Source organism: Trematomus bernacchii, unplaced genomic scaffold (assembly GCF_902827165.1).
Source record: "Trematomus bernacchii unplaced genomic scaffold, fTreBer1.1, whole genome shotgun sequence".
In the NCBI taxonomy this organism is placed as follows: domain Eukaryota; kingdom Metazoa; phylum Chordata; class Actinopteri; order Perciformes; family Nototheniidae; genus Trematomus; species Trematomus bernacchii.
This window is the reverse complement of record NW_022987942.1, coordinates 3,603,062-3,616,747: the sequence shown is the minus strand read 5'-3', so window position 1 is coordinate 3,616,747 and position 13,686 is coordinate 3,603,062. Positions and strand designations below refer to the sequence as shown.

Genomic DNA, 13,686 nt, shown 5'->3' with positions numbered 1-13,686 from the left:
AGACGACAGACTTTCGATGATCTGTCATTGTGGTATTTCTTTTATTGTTGTTCTTTAACAGACTCATCCACCTAGCAAAAGAAAACATCATATCCTGTATTTGCTGTTAAATGATTCCGTAAACAGAGGGGGAGGTTAGATTCCTCGTCCATTTACTTTGTTTCTCTAAAGCTTTCCAACACTTTCAGCCATGGCCTTCCTCACTTAGAGGACAGCCACATTATCTCCATGACAACTGAGGAAGAGTCAGAAACATGAGGTAGGTGTGGGATGTATGTTCATCTTTAGTAGTCCTGGGAGTGTGTGAGGACACCGTCCTGACGTGAGCTTCTTTTAATCACCTTGCAGTGTTTCCATTCTGTTTCTTGTCAGGATCCCCATCAAGCATTACCTGAGCATGTGTGCTGTGCAATATGTAACAAGACAGAAACAAACAAATATGTTAAAATATTTATTTTAAAAAAGCACACAAGAGGGATACCTTTGGATACAAAAACATTCTCTCATTGTTAATGCTTAAACACTCTACTTTGTGTATTGTGTGTATGTTTCACAGTGTGGGGACATCTCATTATGATAGTGGTGGCGTCCAATGCTAACGCCAGATAGTTCAAAAAAGATGGGTGCTTGCTATGCATTATGGGAAATGTAGTATCCAACGGTTATGAAGCTTGACCCATTGTAGGGACTACGCATCAATGTGTGCAGGCCTCTGTCACTTCAGTTGTGATAATTAGACTTCCTGTATGGCAGTGTTATACGAAGTCTTATCAAGAAGTGATAGGGGCCTGTTTGAGAGGAGTGATTGCTTTGGATGGCATTAACAAGAAATACGTTTCTACAATATCAAATACAAATAATTTATAAAAGCAGACATGAGATGTGGAAAAGATCTCTGTAGGGAAATAGATATATAGTGTAGTCTTCTTCACTGAAAGGAGCTCCATGTTTTGTCCTCAGTGACTAAAGCCCTTTCCAGCTGCACATCAGGAGGATGCAACAAAACACACTCTTTTTGATCTGCACAGTGAACATTAGGCCCTCCATTCACACTAAAGTTAACCCTAAAACATGTCAAAGCACCTTGAGTAGCAATCAAATAATAAATTAAATTAAGTTTTATACGCAGAAAAATACATTTGTACATCAGTGCTTCCCCTTTTTTGTAATAGTCACCTCAAATTTCAAATATTTTCATCTCCTACATGACATGAAAGTGACAGTTTCCTCATGGATGTGAAGTGTATATAGACGAGTGTAATTCCCCTTCACTGACAGTGGGACTTTTTAATGCTATGACTCAGCAGGTCTGAGGTTGGTGCCCCTCAGTGGAAGCGCAGCCTCTTCTCTGCCACAAACTGTTTCTCTTCCTGCTCCGAGAGCTGGTTTCCTTTCACACTGTGGACACAGGAACACACACCATCACACATTTACTCACCATTTAAAACACATGAATGTGGCTCTGATGCTGTAAGGGGCTTCTTCAACTACCACAGAGAGAAACTAACGTTTATTTACGGAAAAACATCGGCTACTTAAGCTCCCTAATGCACCACCAGTAAATATCACTTCTTATGTTTCTCTTTTCAAACCCATATTTTCCTTTGCGTCGATCACATAATAGAGAGTGACATCATCTGCTACCGGGGAGGGTTAACTCAGTACATCTTCCTCTCTGTGTGTGTGTGCTGAGCAGGTGGAGTAACTTCCTGACAGCTGAACAATGAGCTGAGTCTTAAAGGTCTCCTGTTATACAATTTCTAGGCATATATTATACGTCTCAGATATATAAAAAACATGTCTCTGAAGTGTTTTGCTCAAAATACCAAACAGATAACCCACGTGAGTGGTGCAGGGATGACGTATTTACCCGGAAGTAAGCTGCACATGGGTTCCCTCGACAAAAAAGCAACGGGATTTCTCCATAGGATTTTGGAAAATAGCTCGAAATAAGGTTTGTGGAAACGAACCTGTTGATAAATGCACGTTTTGTTCAGCCGGATAATCTCCACATGTCTACCCTACTTTTATCATTTCGAATCATAAATCTAATCGCCAGAAGCAAAATGCTAACGTTATGCTATAAACGAACTACAACCGAGTACAGCAGGGTCGCACGACTTCAACGTCACGCCAACTTAAGATCGATATTTAAAAATACAGATTCTAAATGGTACAAGTTGAAGCGTTTGTTTGAACAGTTTGCAGGAGGCAGGTACTTGCTTTCAAGCAGAACAGGGCAAACAAACTTAGAGGAGTGTTTTACGTGGTCGGCGTAATGACGTACAACGGCCTCTACAACTTCTGTAGTCCTATTCAGCCACATGTTAACAACCATCGTTTTTCAGACACGTAAACTCTTCAGAAATCACCAGTGGGGTCACTGCTGATGGATTTAATATCGTAGAACAAAACGTGATCCGTCTCTTACATTTGTGTCAACTACAGACCTTATTTAGAGTTATTTTCCACAATCCTATGGAGAAATCCCATTGGCTCTGAGACGAGGGAACCCGTAGTGGTAAAATGCTAACTCACTTCCGGGTTTTAGGACTCGTCACTGCACCACTCTATTGTAGCCTCATACCCCTCTATTTCAGCCCTGTTAGAGAAGTGCTGATTCTGGGTCCGTAGCTTTAAATGTTTCCGAGCTGCTGCTGGCCACGTCCCTTTGGAGCTGCTGCTGGCCACGCCCCTTTGGAGCATGCATGAGAGGAGAGTTCATGCATGCTTATGCAGGAGAATTCTACCGAGATACTCAGCAAAATGCTTCCTTAATTAAACGCCATATCATGTTCCAAACCACATCAAGGATTATTTCTGAAACAGTATGGAGCTCAAATGCTTTCTCTCTCGCGGATTTACCACAAGGTGAGTTCCTTTTTATATCCTGCTTCTTTACACATACTCTCTCCAGTACAGGTTAGCTCTGAGTGTTAGCGACGCTTGCTCTCATTTTTCCCTTTAAACTGTGGGTTTTTTCTCCGGAAGTTTTTCCTTGTACGATGTGAGGGTCTAAGGACAGAGGGTGTCGTTTTCTCATACTGATATTCTGCACAAACTGTGCTGTTATATTTGCTGTAAAGTGTCCTTACTGTAAGGTAATTATTATATGTACAGCACTTTGGCTCGACCAAAAATCGTTTTAAAAATGTGCTATATAAATAAAACTTGATTTGATTTGCTAATGTAAACAAAGACCATACAGTATTACTTCCAAAACACGTCGTGCATTGTTTCTGATAGCAACGTTTCAAAAAGTGCATTTTGCATGATAGGGGACCTTTAAGCTGTGTAGATCACTAACCCCTTTCATATTCTTCCTTGTTTAGTTGTTTATGCTTTTGGTTTGAGGACGAATAGTCTCTACAACCTTGTTATTATTCAAATATCATTAAAGCGGCCCAATATCAACCTGAAAACCAAACAAAAGCTATCCAACCATAAATACTAATATCCTGATGGTTTGAGAAAGACCACCAGGTCCTCACCAGATCTCTTTGAGGGCTGAGTTGTGAGGGAGGGCCTCGGCCAGCTGCTGGATCCCCTCCACAGAGAACTGGTTGCTGATTAACCTGCAGACACACACACAGAGAGGTGAGTGTGTGACAGGCTATGTGTGAGCAGAGTATCCAGCAGGACCCATGGTGTGTGTCATCTTTACCAGAGGTGGCTGAGACCTGTGTCTGCCTGGACCAGGTCAGCAAAGTGTGACGCTGCGTCATCAGTGAGCTCATTCTGCACCAACCTGCAACAGCACAGACGCATTACACACTTCTATATGACAGATATGAGAATGTGTTTCTCTTAGGAAGGTTCCTAACAGACTGAAATGACCCAAAAGCGCTTTTCCAACTCAGTTTAGATTCAGCCACGCCTACTTCCGCATCACTAAAGCATCACTGCAGCGTCAGAGCGTCACCTTTGGAGTTTTCATCCCTCAACATATGAATCTGACAGCTACAGTCACTTCATAGAGCATCTGTTTCTAAGTAGAGTGATGCAAATAGCTCTTTTGATATGAAACAAGATCACAGTTATGTTAATAATTATTTAACATGGATTTCAGAAACATAAATTAGCAAACAATGTGAAGCCAGTATTTGAGTAGTTGTGCTTTGTAACCTTCCAACACTGTCACACCCGCTATAACGTGTTTCAGCATGGCTTACACCCGGCTGTCTAATAAAAAGCACATGTGGTTTTTTCCGCAAGCTAATGTAGACGTGATAGGACTTCCGCATTGTTAATGTGGGGACGTTCTCTTTAGAAATCCATGACACAATCATGCAGCTTTATGCTAATGCAGAAGTGGGCGTGGTTAAAGATGAGATAGATAAATCCCCCCACCCTTTCCATAACCCCATGACTGAGGTTAAGTAGAAGTGGTTAGAAAAAGACATGGGACCTGATTTTTTTGACAATTTGACGGCAGCCTGGGTATGACAGCAGACGGCTGAAACCACTGAAATCAGAGTGAGAGCAGCCTACCAGAATATCCTGAGCACGCTGTTCTCTTTCAGCGCCTCCGACAGGCTCCTCCCACCTCTAGACGTGATGCCATTGGCTGAGAGACTAGAACACAGAACCATCTTCATTTAATCAAAGAGTTAAAACTGTGAGTTTGTATTGTATTTGTAGGCAGCTGCTTCTCACCTGAGGTTGGTGAGGCTCGGGTGGTTCCTCAAGGCTTCTGCGAATGCTTCTGCTCCCTCATCCCCGATGCTGTTCCCCCACATCCTGAGAGCACAGAGAACACACATCTGCATCAGGAGGCATGGAAACACTAAGGGACTCTTAATCAAGCCAGCAGTATCCTACAAGAGAAAGCAAACTGCACATGTTGACTGGCCAGTTCCAGTAATACTGGGAAGTGGGAGTATCTGAGTTCCCAGTGGAAACTTAAACTGGAATGCACCCTGAGGTCAGAATTGCTGCTTGTAAACTCTGAGATACCTCACCATACCCGAGACCATTGTTCAAAATGGAGTCTCCGCATATGAACATTAAGAGAACACTGTATTAATTGTGTCACATTAAATCAAGTGTGCATATGGTACTGCTCATCTTCTACCTGTGGATATGTGGCTACAATGTTTGTGTTCAGAAAATACAAAATAAAGCTTAGTAATGTATAACCGGTATTGCTCATGGCAACATTCTGACTTGTGCTACTGGAACGCAGTCAACTCGGGAGGGACGTTACTCCCGGTTCAGACCTCAGACTTGTAAATGGAACGCAGCATAATGCTTACATTTCACATTTGTAATATGCACACACGATCATCAAGTCAAACATGTCCTTTTTAAAGCTTAAACTGTGTGACCTGGAACATTTTGATAGATGACAGATTGATACTAATGATCCCAACTTGGGAAAGGATTTAAATGGTGATGGATGTATTCTAATGGTTTTCTAAATTGGGGATCATATTCAAAAGAAAATAGGTAAATACTAAGAAGGTTATTATTGAGTAAATCAAGTAACATGTGTTTTTTCTCTCTCAAAAAAACCGATTAAACTGATTTTGTCCTCTTCTGAAACATGTTTGCACCCCCCTGCTTTGATGAGCACAGCGGGACACGAATACAGCAGAGAGATGATTGACAGCAGTGAGGTCTCACCCCACATCAAATATAGAAGAGCTCCTCTGGATTGCGCTGGCCAGATATCTCCCCCCGACACCAGTGATCCTGTTTTTGCCAACCCTAAGGACAAAGTGATGTAATCATCAGGTTTAGGGACATGAGAAATTATTCGCCAAAACAGGTATATTAATTGAGAGGTACTAACAAATACCAAGATCACAACAGATGTCATTACTTATATCAGTGTTATTGATATAATAGTTATAATATTATCATACTGGTAACAGTTAGAGCATACTTGACGACTCGCAGCTTTGGGCATTCCTGGATGATCTGAGCCACCAGTTTAGCTCCAACATCTGTGATGTGATTGTTGTAAAGGCTGAGGACAGAGAAAGATTCAGTTACTCTGAAACAAGGGGAATTATACTTTATGGAGTGCTAACACTTATTGAGGCAGGAACATATTGGCTACCAGGTTTTGTACCTCTACTTTTTGTATAGCCAAAAATACAGGTGTGTACCTACTTTTGCTTTTGAAAAAAAAACATATTTAGACGTATCGTGACGTTTTGTGTATGTTTTATTATGTATTCGAAAAATACTATAAAACACTTAACAAAACTCAATGGTAAACATCAAACTCACCATAGCAATGGAAATCTTGTTTGGCTAAACACCTAGCTACGGATATTCATTTAACTTTTCACGTCGAGTAGAACTTGAATGGTGTTTAGAATTATGACTGACAGAAAATGTAAAATGCAAAGGTGTTGTATTTAGGGGATTGGCAGAAATGGAATATAATATTACATATATATATATTAACTATGTAAAATCACCTTAAACTAAGAATTGTGTAAGCATAGATCTACATATGGAGCAGGTCCTATTCCATGTTGCATGACCATGTTTCTACAGAATGAACATACTAGCTCCAGAGAGGAACTTTCACAATATTACAAAACCCTAAGGCCACTGTATTTCTCAAAGACAAGTTGTTCCACAGCACTAACATCCAGCACACTGTCCCTTCAGGGAAACAATGTCCCTCCTCTGGTTACAATGTATGAAGTCAAGAATGAGCTTTCAATACATCATCATAAGTCAACATGGACAAAGTCTTCTTCAAGCGCTCAGAAAAAAGTACATTTGATCTAAAAGTCCATGAAGTGAAGTGAGAAAACTAGATTTCTGTCCTATCACCAAAGTTTGTTTGTTTGTTTATTTATTTAAAGGACAGTGCACATTAATCCACATTGCTGTAAATGAGCCAGTATTAGCCAGCAGGCTAATTTTCAACTGTTGTCCTTGGCAAGATGTTAAATAACCACAACTATATGAATGTACATTTTTATACTTTACTTGAGCATTTCTGTTTCCAAGTTACTCAAAATAATTGCTGTGAACTGGCCTTTGAATTAGCAGACAGCAACAACATTCCTGTACCAAACAACTCAGGTTTAAACTTGAAAAATCAAATGGTCAATGTACCCCTTGATGCGGATCACCTTACCCCTTAGATTGGGCAAGTTAAACCAAGAGACCACTTTTTTTTTTAGTAGTCATGCTTTCATGGCCCTTTGTGATACATGCATTATTTTCATTTTGATTGACAGATGACATCCTGAAATAAAGGTTGTTGTTGTCATTTGACTTGTATCTCATGTATCCTTGCTTAGAGGACAACATAAGTAAATATTGGCTCAGCTTACCCCACTCTCCCATACAAGGATGTTTTATTAAGTCTGTACAATGCTGTTTGTAGTCCAGCATTCTCTGCAGCACTACAACACTTTATTTAGAATGATATTCTCACATATTTTGCCTTTACCAAATATTGTGCCCACTGTGATTTGGATGTTGGCCTAGTCCAGATTGCTATTTCAGTCAAAAGTGTATTAAATGTGTATTATTGTATTAGTACGCTGACTTGAGTAAAGAATGTGAATACTTCTTCCACCACTGGTAGACATGTATCTTTAGATTATATACGTTTACTGTATAACACAGTGTTTCTTTTCAGATCAAATTGAATATTTGATAGGGGTACTCACCCCAAGATTTCCACGACTTTGTGCTTACACAGCTCCTCTGCAAGAACCTCGATGCTGCTGTCAGACAGCTGATTCACACACAGTCTGCGGAGAAAGATCCAGTTAGATTTTCTTTAGAGGAATATATGTTGGAATATCCTGCAATTGAGAACGGGTTAAGACACTGTTTTTTACCTCACTACTGTCATCTTACTGAAGGAGGGCTTCAGCTGCTTCACCCCATAGTCACTGATGTTGTTGTTGTCCATGTCGAGGCCCAGGACCTTGTGACGGTGCTGCAGCACGAAGTTGATAGCGGTGCAGTCCCCGGAGAACACGTTACAGTAGCCCAGCTTGATGAAGTCCGCCGTGATGCCTCTGGCCGTCGTCTGGGCGATGTCTCTGCTCCCCGTCTCAAAGATGCAGCGCAGCATCCACAGGAAGTTGGGCAGCACATGGACCTTCTTGCCCTCCTCACCATCATAGTGGGGTAATCCATGGAGGTGGGACTTCACACTGGTAGAAAGGTAGGATTTGAGCAAGGCCCGTTTTTTCTTTAATAACACAGGAGAAACCAGATGCTCCATCAGGCCGATGTGAGCCTTGGACAGCAGGCCGCACAGGAACAGGTTAGTGAACTGAAGGTGTTCATTTGTCGCAAATGGATTACTTTCCCTGGACTTTGAGGAGCCACTGATACAGACTTGAAAAGGAACACAAAATGGATTCCTCTTCCTGCTGCACTCTGTGAAGAACTTGAGGATGGAGCCGGCAGGAGCCTGCTCGTCCAACACCAGAGCAAACGCTGCCAGGAAAGACTGCAGGGTGATGTGGAGGACTTCAAATGTAGCGGCGCCCCCGCTGGCGTCGAACTCACCGACAGGCCGCAGGAAGCCCAGCGACAGGTCCTCCTCCGTCAGCCCACACTCACTCATCTGCTCCTGGCTCCAGATGAAGCTTCCTCTCTCCATACCCTGAAGAGCCAGTTTGGCAAACGCCGTGAGGGACCTGAGCCCGGCTCTGAACGTCTCGGAAGCACACCGAGTGCTCTTCTTCAGCAGAGACGGAGCAGGAGCGGCTGAGCGGCTGAGGAACACCTCGGACAGCAGGAGGAAGATGTCTGTGAGCGTGATGCAGGTGTCAGGCAGGTGGAAACTATCATGCATGGTGTGCAGGTGCCTGAAGCTCTTGAATACGATCCAGCAGAAGAGCGGGGTGGAGCAGAGGCCACAGAGGTGGGGGCTAGCATCCAGCTGCACGGACACCAGCTCTCGGTGCTCCTGCTTCTTGAAGTGCAGGTGGATGTAGGTGTTCAGGTGAGCCGGGGAGAAGCCGCGCAGAACCACCTTCTTCCTGATTACCCTGCTCTGGATCTCGGTGCCTGTGCGGGCCGTCAGAACCTTCTGGGAACCCTTGAGCAGTTTCCCACAGAGCAGGCTGATGAGCAGCTGGAGGGGGTGGGCCTTTACATCTGGTGAGCCCACCTCAGCAACATTCATCAGGTCATTCATCTGAATCTCATCGTAGCCGTCAAACGTAAAGAGAACCTTCTCAGGGAAGCGCAGGATGAACTCAAACACCTCGTCGTCCGGGTCGTGGTCGGGGCAGCAGTTGTGTTTGAACAGAAGCTCTCTGAGGGACATCTGCTCCGAGTCCTTGAAGAGGCTGAACGTCCTGCAGCGGAACTTAAAGAAGAAGATGGCGTCCGTCTGTAGCTCTTTGTTGGACCAGAGATTCTGGAGCTTCTGCAGCAGGATGGATTTGCCCACCCCGGCATCCCCCATCACAGAGATGGTCTCCCCCTGGGGGTTGAAGACTGCGTGGTCTCCCAGCAGCGTGTGCAGACTCTCCAGGAAGCCCAGACTCTCGTTGCAGTCGTTCAGCAGCTCCATCAGCGTGTCGGTGTACAGCTCCTCCAGACGGGTCTCCTCTCGCTGGCCGTACGACATGATGAAGCTGGTGTCCTGGCTCATGCCCCGCCTCAGCTTCTCACTGAACCTGCTGACTGGGGGGGAGCATATGGAGCTAAATCAAAAAAGGTTTTGATCATTCAAAGAAATACATTTTATTTGAAAGTTCAAGTTTTTATCCTGAACTTTGAAAAACACAATGATGTATTCAACAGAAAAATAAGTTTCAAATCTTATTTTGGGTTGATTATTATTTTGATTCAGTTTTGTCATATTTCACTTTTATACATATTTGGATATTTGAATCCTTTTTTTTCAATTGCAGATTTTACGTTTTCAGTCTCAAATCTAGTTTTTTCAGGTTTCAGATTTGTTTTCACTTTCCATTCGTATTTGTTCGCTTTCAGACATTTGGCACTGATGTTGCATGGGGGAAACAGAAAGCAATAGTAAGCTTTATTATAAGGTTCAGTGATGAAGGATTTTTCTATTTAGGACATTTTATCCATTCTTAAAAATATGTTTCTTTGTAATGTCCCTATCTTTTAAAATGTTTAAATCAGTGAAGGCTAAAGGTTTTTTTTTCAATAAACTGTATTTTTTGGATTACTCGTACTCAAGTTCATCCACAATAAAATATATGAAGTACATAACATAACATTGAATACATTTCAGCTCAGACGCACCATACAAACACACACACACTTTAAAGAAAGCATGCATGCATATCCCTCTTAACTTTAATAGTTATTTGTGGTAAGTTACAGTTTGATATATCTGCATGGACTAAGAGCGTGTAATGTACAGAGGAGATATTGTATATTGAATGTATTTATTTTTAAATGTGGTTGTTTTACAACATATTCTACACTCATTGATATATATATATGGGGTGGGTAGAAAAGCAATGCAAAAGGAACAGTGTGAGTGATTGAAACACTTACTGGGATCTGTGTTCACCACGTCCAACAGCGCTACTTCACTGCTTGGGTTGAAGTTGATGTCTTTCAGCCATGGCTGGAGGTCTACGTATGCATCACATACTTTGTAAATTATGTAAATGAAGTATTCACAGGCCTCCTCACCTTTGCATTGGACTAGCTCCAAGATTTTACGCACCTGAAAAATAATGAATGAAAAGAATGTCAGTTTTTCAGTTAGCCTTAAAACAGAAAACACCCTATGTATGTAACAGATGTCTTTGATTCTCCTGCCTGGTCCGTCTTGGTGGCAGTTCGCTGAACGATCTCCACATCCTCCTCACAGACGAAGCCAGAGGCCAGCAGGTTGTCCAGGATGCAGGGGACGCTCCGGAGCCGGGACACCAGCAGCTCTCTGTGGTAGGTGAGGAGGGAGAGGCAGGACGGCCTCACCTCTTCTCTCTGACCCATGGTTACTGCAGCTCAGCCACCTGTGTGGGGAAACAGGTGAAAGCCATTTAAACATCAGTTCCTATATCTATATAATACCATTTTAGACATCAACAATTTGCATTTGGACATCACTGGTGATATTTAGTAGATATCTTACTTAAGTAAATATATCAATACTAAATACTGTGTGAAAGTAGAAATATAAAAGGATTGGCATCTAAATATACTGTGCCAAAAGTATAAGTACTTGTTGTGCGTAATGGCCCATTTCATCATATGAAGTAATACATTGTACATACACTTCATGCATTATGTTCATCACAGTTGGTAAATGTTGAGCTTATATATATATATATATATATATATATATATATATATATATATATATATATATATATATATATATATATATATATATATATATATATATATATATATATATATATATATATATATATATATAAAAATTACTGCTTACTGTATTTACTGATGGATATTTAAACCTGAATCTGTAAGGTATGTACATCTGTCAGATAAATGTAGTAGAGATAGCCAGTAATACACGCAGCAGCAGCCTGTCACTGTGTTTTTGGTCCAGATAACATTCAGCTGCTACTGGTTGATGGCCCGACTAACTGTGGTGGATAGTAACAAAGTACATTTACTCAAGTACGGTACTTAAAGGTGGGGTAGGTAATTCACTTCAGAAACACTTTTTGTTATATTCCATGGAATGCTCTTAACATCCCGATAGCAATGAATACATTAAATGCTTTGACAATAAATGCATACAAATATTTCATCTGTGGAAGCCGTGGCGCTGTAAAAAGCAAGTCCAATTATCTGAGCCGGCCCGGCTAAAATATACAACATATAAATAACACAACACATAAATACATAATAAATCAACTTTGACGTACATTTAGAGGTAAAGATATCCAGCAGCAGTATTTAAAGGTATTCTAATTAGCTCTACAAGTAGCACCTGTGGTAAACACATGAAATAATAGGCCATTCACCATAGTAAGTACTTTTATTTTTGGTACTTTGATGCTCATACTTTTGTGCTTTTACTTAAGTAGGATTTGGAATACAGGACTTTTACTTGTAACAAAGTACTTTTAAAATGAAGAATTGCTACTTTTACTTAAGTGAAAAATCTCAGTAGGCTACTTCTTTAACCAGCGTTACTAGCATTAGCAGTGTTACCAATATAAAACTGACAGCTGCTCCATAGTTGTTGACTGGCTTGTCATTTTTACAAATGAATGCTAAATATGTTGAACTGAATACATTTTTACAAGGTATGACCGGTATCTGTTAGCTCTTTTGTGTTTCCTAAATCCTGTAATCCCTTCCTCAATGAAGAGGTTAGACACTCCTTTGTTCCTCACTGTCAACATATTCCTCTCTGTTTGTTTAGCACTGACAGTGTGTTAAAAAAACAAATTACAGGTAAATTCAAGGTAACAAATGTAAAAATAACGGCTTCTGGTTACATCATTAGCACCGTGCTACATTAGCTGTGTTTGTTTAGTATGACATCTGCAAAGCTCACTGTCCTTGCGCTAGTACTGAAACATTCCTCCTACCATTGTGTTGCGTCCACACCAAAGCGCTGTAAACACTCAACTGTAAAGTGACAAACAATTGTTGAGAGGAATTTACCCTTTTTAATGTCACAAGTGCCCAGATATGTCACTTTGAGACACATTACATCTGCTGTTTCTGACAGAGACAGCTTTGTGTTGGAGGAAGTGAAAGTATGCAGTTTGAACGCGTCATTCCTTCACTGTCACAACAAAGTGTTAGTGCCGCGTTCATGCACCCACGGAAATGTGGTATTTAAAATTATATCAGGTATTTTCTCAATTTTACACTAAGATTATGCAAAAATGTCCCTGATGGAAGAAGTAGGCCAACCCAAATATTTGACTACATTAGAAATATTAATGCTATGGTGTAGAAGGACACTGTTACAATTAAAAAGTTGTGCTTTCAAAGTTCTACCAAAGTAAAAGATTTAAGCGGAAGGAGAAGTACTCAGATCTGGTACTCGAGTAAAAGTAGAAGTACTCAGATCGTGTGCTTGAGTAAAAGTAGACGTACCAGAGTGTAGGAATACTCTGTTACAGTAAAAGTCCTGCATTCAAAAGGTTACTCAAGTAGAAGTACAAAAGTATTAGCATCTAAATATACTTAAAGTAGGCCTACCAAAAGTAGTGATTGTGCAGATTGGTCCATTTCAGAATAATATATATGATATGTTTTATAACGATTGATCATTAAAGTGTTATCAAAGCTGGTAAAGGTGCAGCTAGTTTGAATGACTTTGTATACTGCAGGGTAGCTTGTGGATTTACTCCAGGTGGAACTAAAGTCTGATTTAACACTTGATTATATTTCATCATTAATCCAGATCTGTAAAGTAACTAAAGGTATTAAATACATGTAGTGGAATACAAGTACACCATTTACCTCTGAATTGTGGGATAGAAGTACAGAGTAGCATAACATGGAAATATTCAAGTAAAGTATACAAGTACCTTAAAATTGTGCTTTAGTACGGTACTTGAGTATATGTACTTAGTTACTTTAAACCACTGACAATAAGATTATGCAATATATCACTGATGGAAGAAGTAGGCCACCTCACATCTTTTACTGATGGCATGGTGTAGAAGTGAAACGTTCTGCATTCTTAATCCTACCAAAGTAAAATATTTAACTATAATAAATACCAAACCAGAAGCAAAAGCACTTGTTATGCAAAATTTG

The 13,686-nt window shown here is 40.8% G+C and overlaps 1 protein-coding gene across 2 annotated transcripts; it reads right to left on the bottom strand.

Annotated features, from left to right (window-relative positions):
- Positions 1 to 438: 438 nt before the first annotated feature.
- Positions 439 to 12,680, bottom strand: nod1 (nucleotide-binding oligomerization domain containing 1). Of its 2 annotated transcripts, none has more exons than XM_034115625.1 (12): positions 12,501 to 12,680; positions 10,750 to 10,946; positions 10,480 to 10,654; positions 7,821 to 9,630; positions 7,647 to 7,730; positions 5,888 to 5,971; positions 5,626 to 5,709; positions 4,657 to 4,740; positions 4,492 to 4,575; positions 3,665 to 3,748; positions 3,492 to 3,575; positions 439 to 1,398 (listed from the first exon to the last, which is right to left on the bottom strand). In XM_034115625.1, the coding sequence occupies exons 2-12, from the start codon at positions 10,924 to 10,926 to the stop codon at positions 1,326 to 1,328; spliced, it is 2,823 nt and encodes a 940-aa protein (XP_033971516.1). In that variant the 5' UTR covers positions 10,927 to 10,946; positions 12,501 to 12,680; the 3' UTR covers positions 439 to 1,325. The 2 variants fall into 2 exon arrangements, with proteins under 2 accessions (XP_033971516.1, XP_033971517.1); XM_034115626.1 differs by having other exon boundaries at positions 12,577 to 12,680.
- Between the last annotated feature and the right edge of the window lie 1,006 nt (positions 12,681 to 13,686).

What these genes read in the sequence shown, in the direction of transcription:
- nod1 (XM_034115625.1), bottom strand. Translation starts at nt 10,926, where the DNA reads ATGGGTCAGAGAGAAGAGGTGAGGCCGTCCTGCCTCTCCCTCCTCACC. An exon ending in CTGCCACCAAGACGGACCAG is followed by an intron (nt 10,655 to 10,749) that starts GCAGGAGAATCA and finishes ATTATTTTTCAG; the next exon opens with GTGCGTAAAATCTTGGAGCT. An exon ending in AGCGTGCTCAGGATATTCTG is followed by an intron (nt 3,749 to 4,491) that starts GTAGGCTGCTCT and finishes GTGCTGTTGCAG; the next exon opens with GTTGGTGCAGAATGAGCTCA.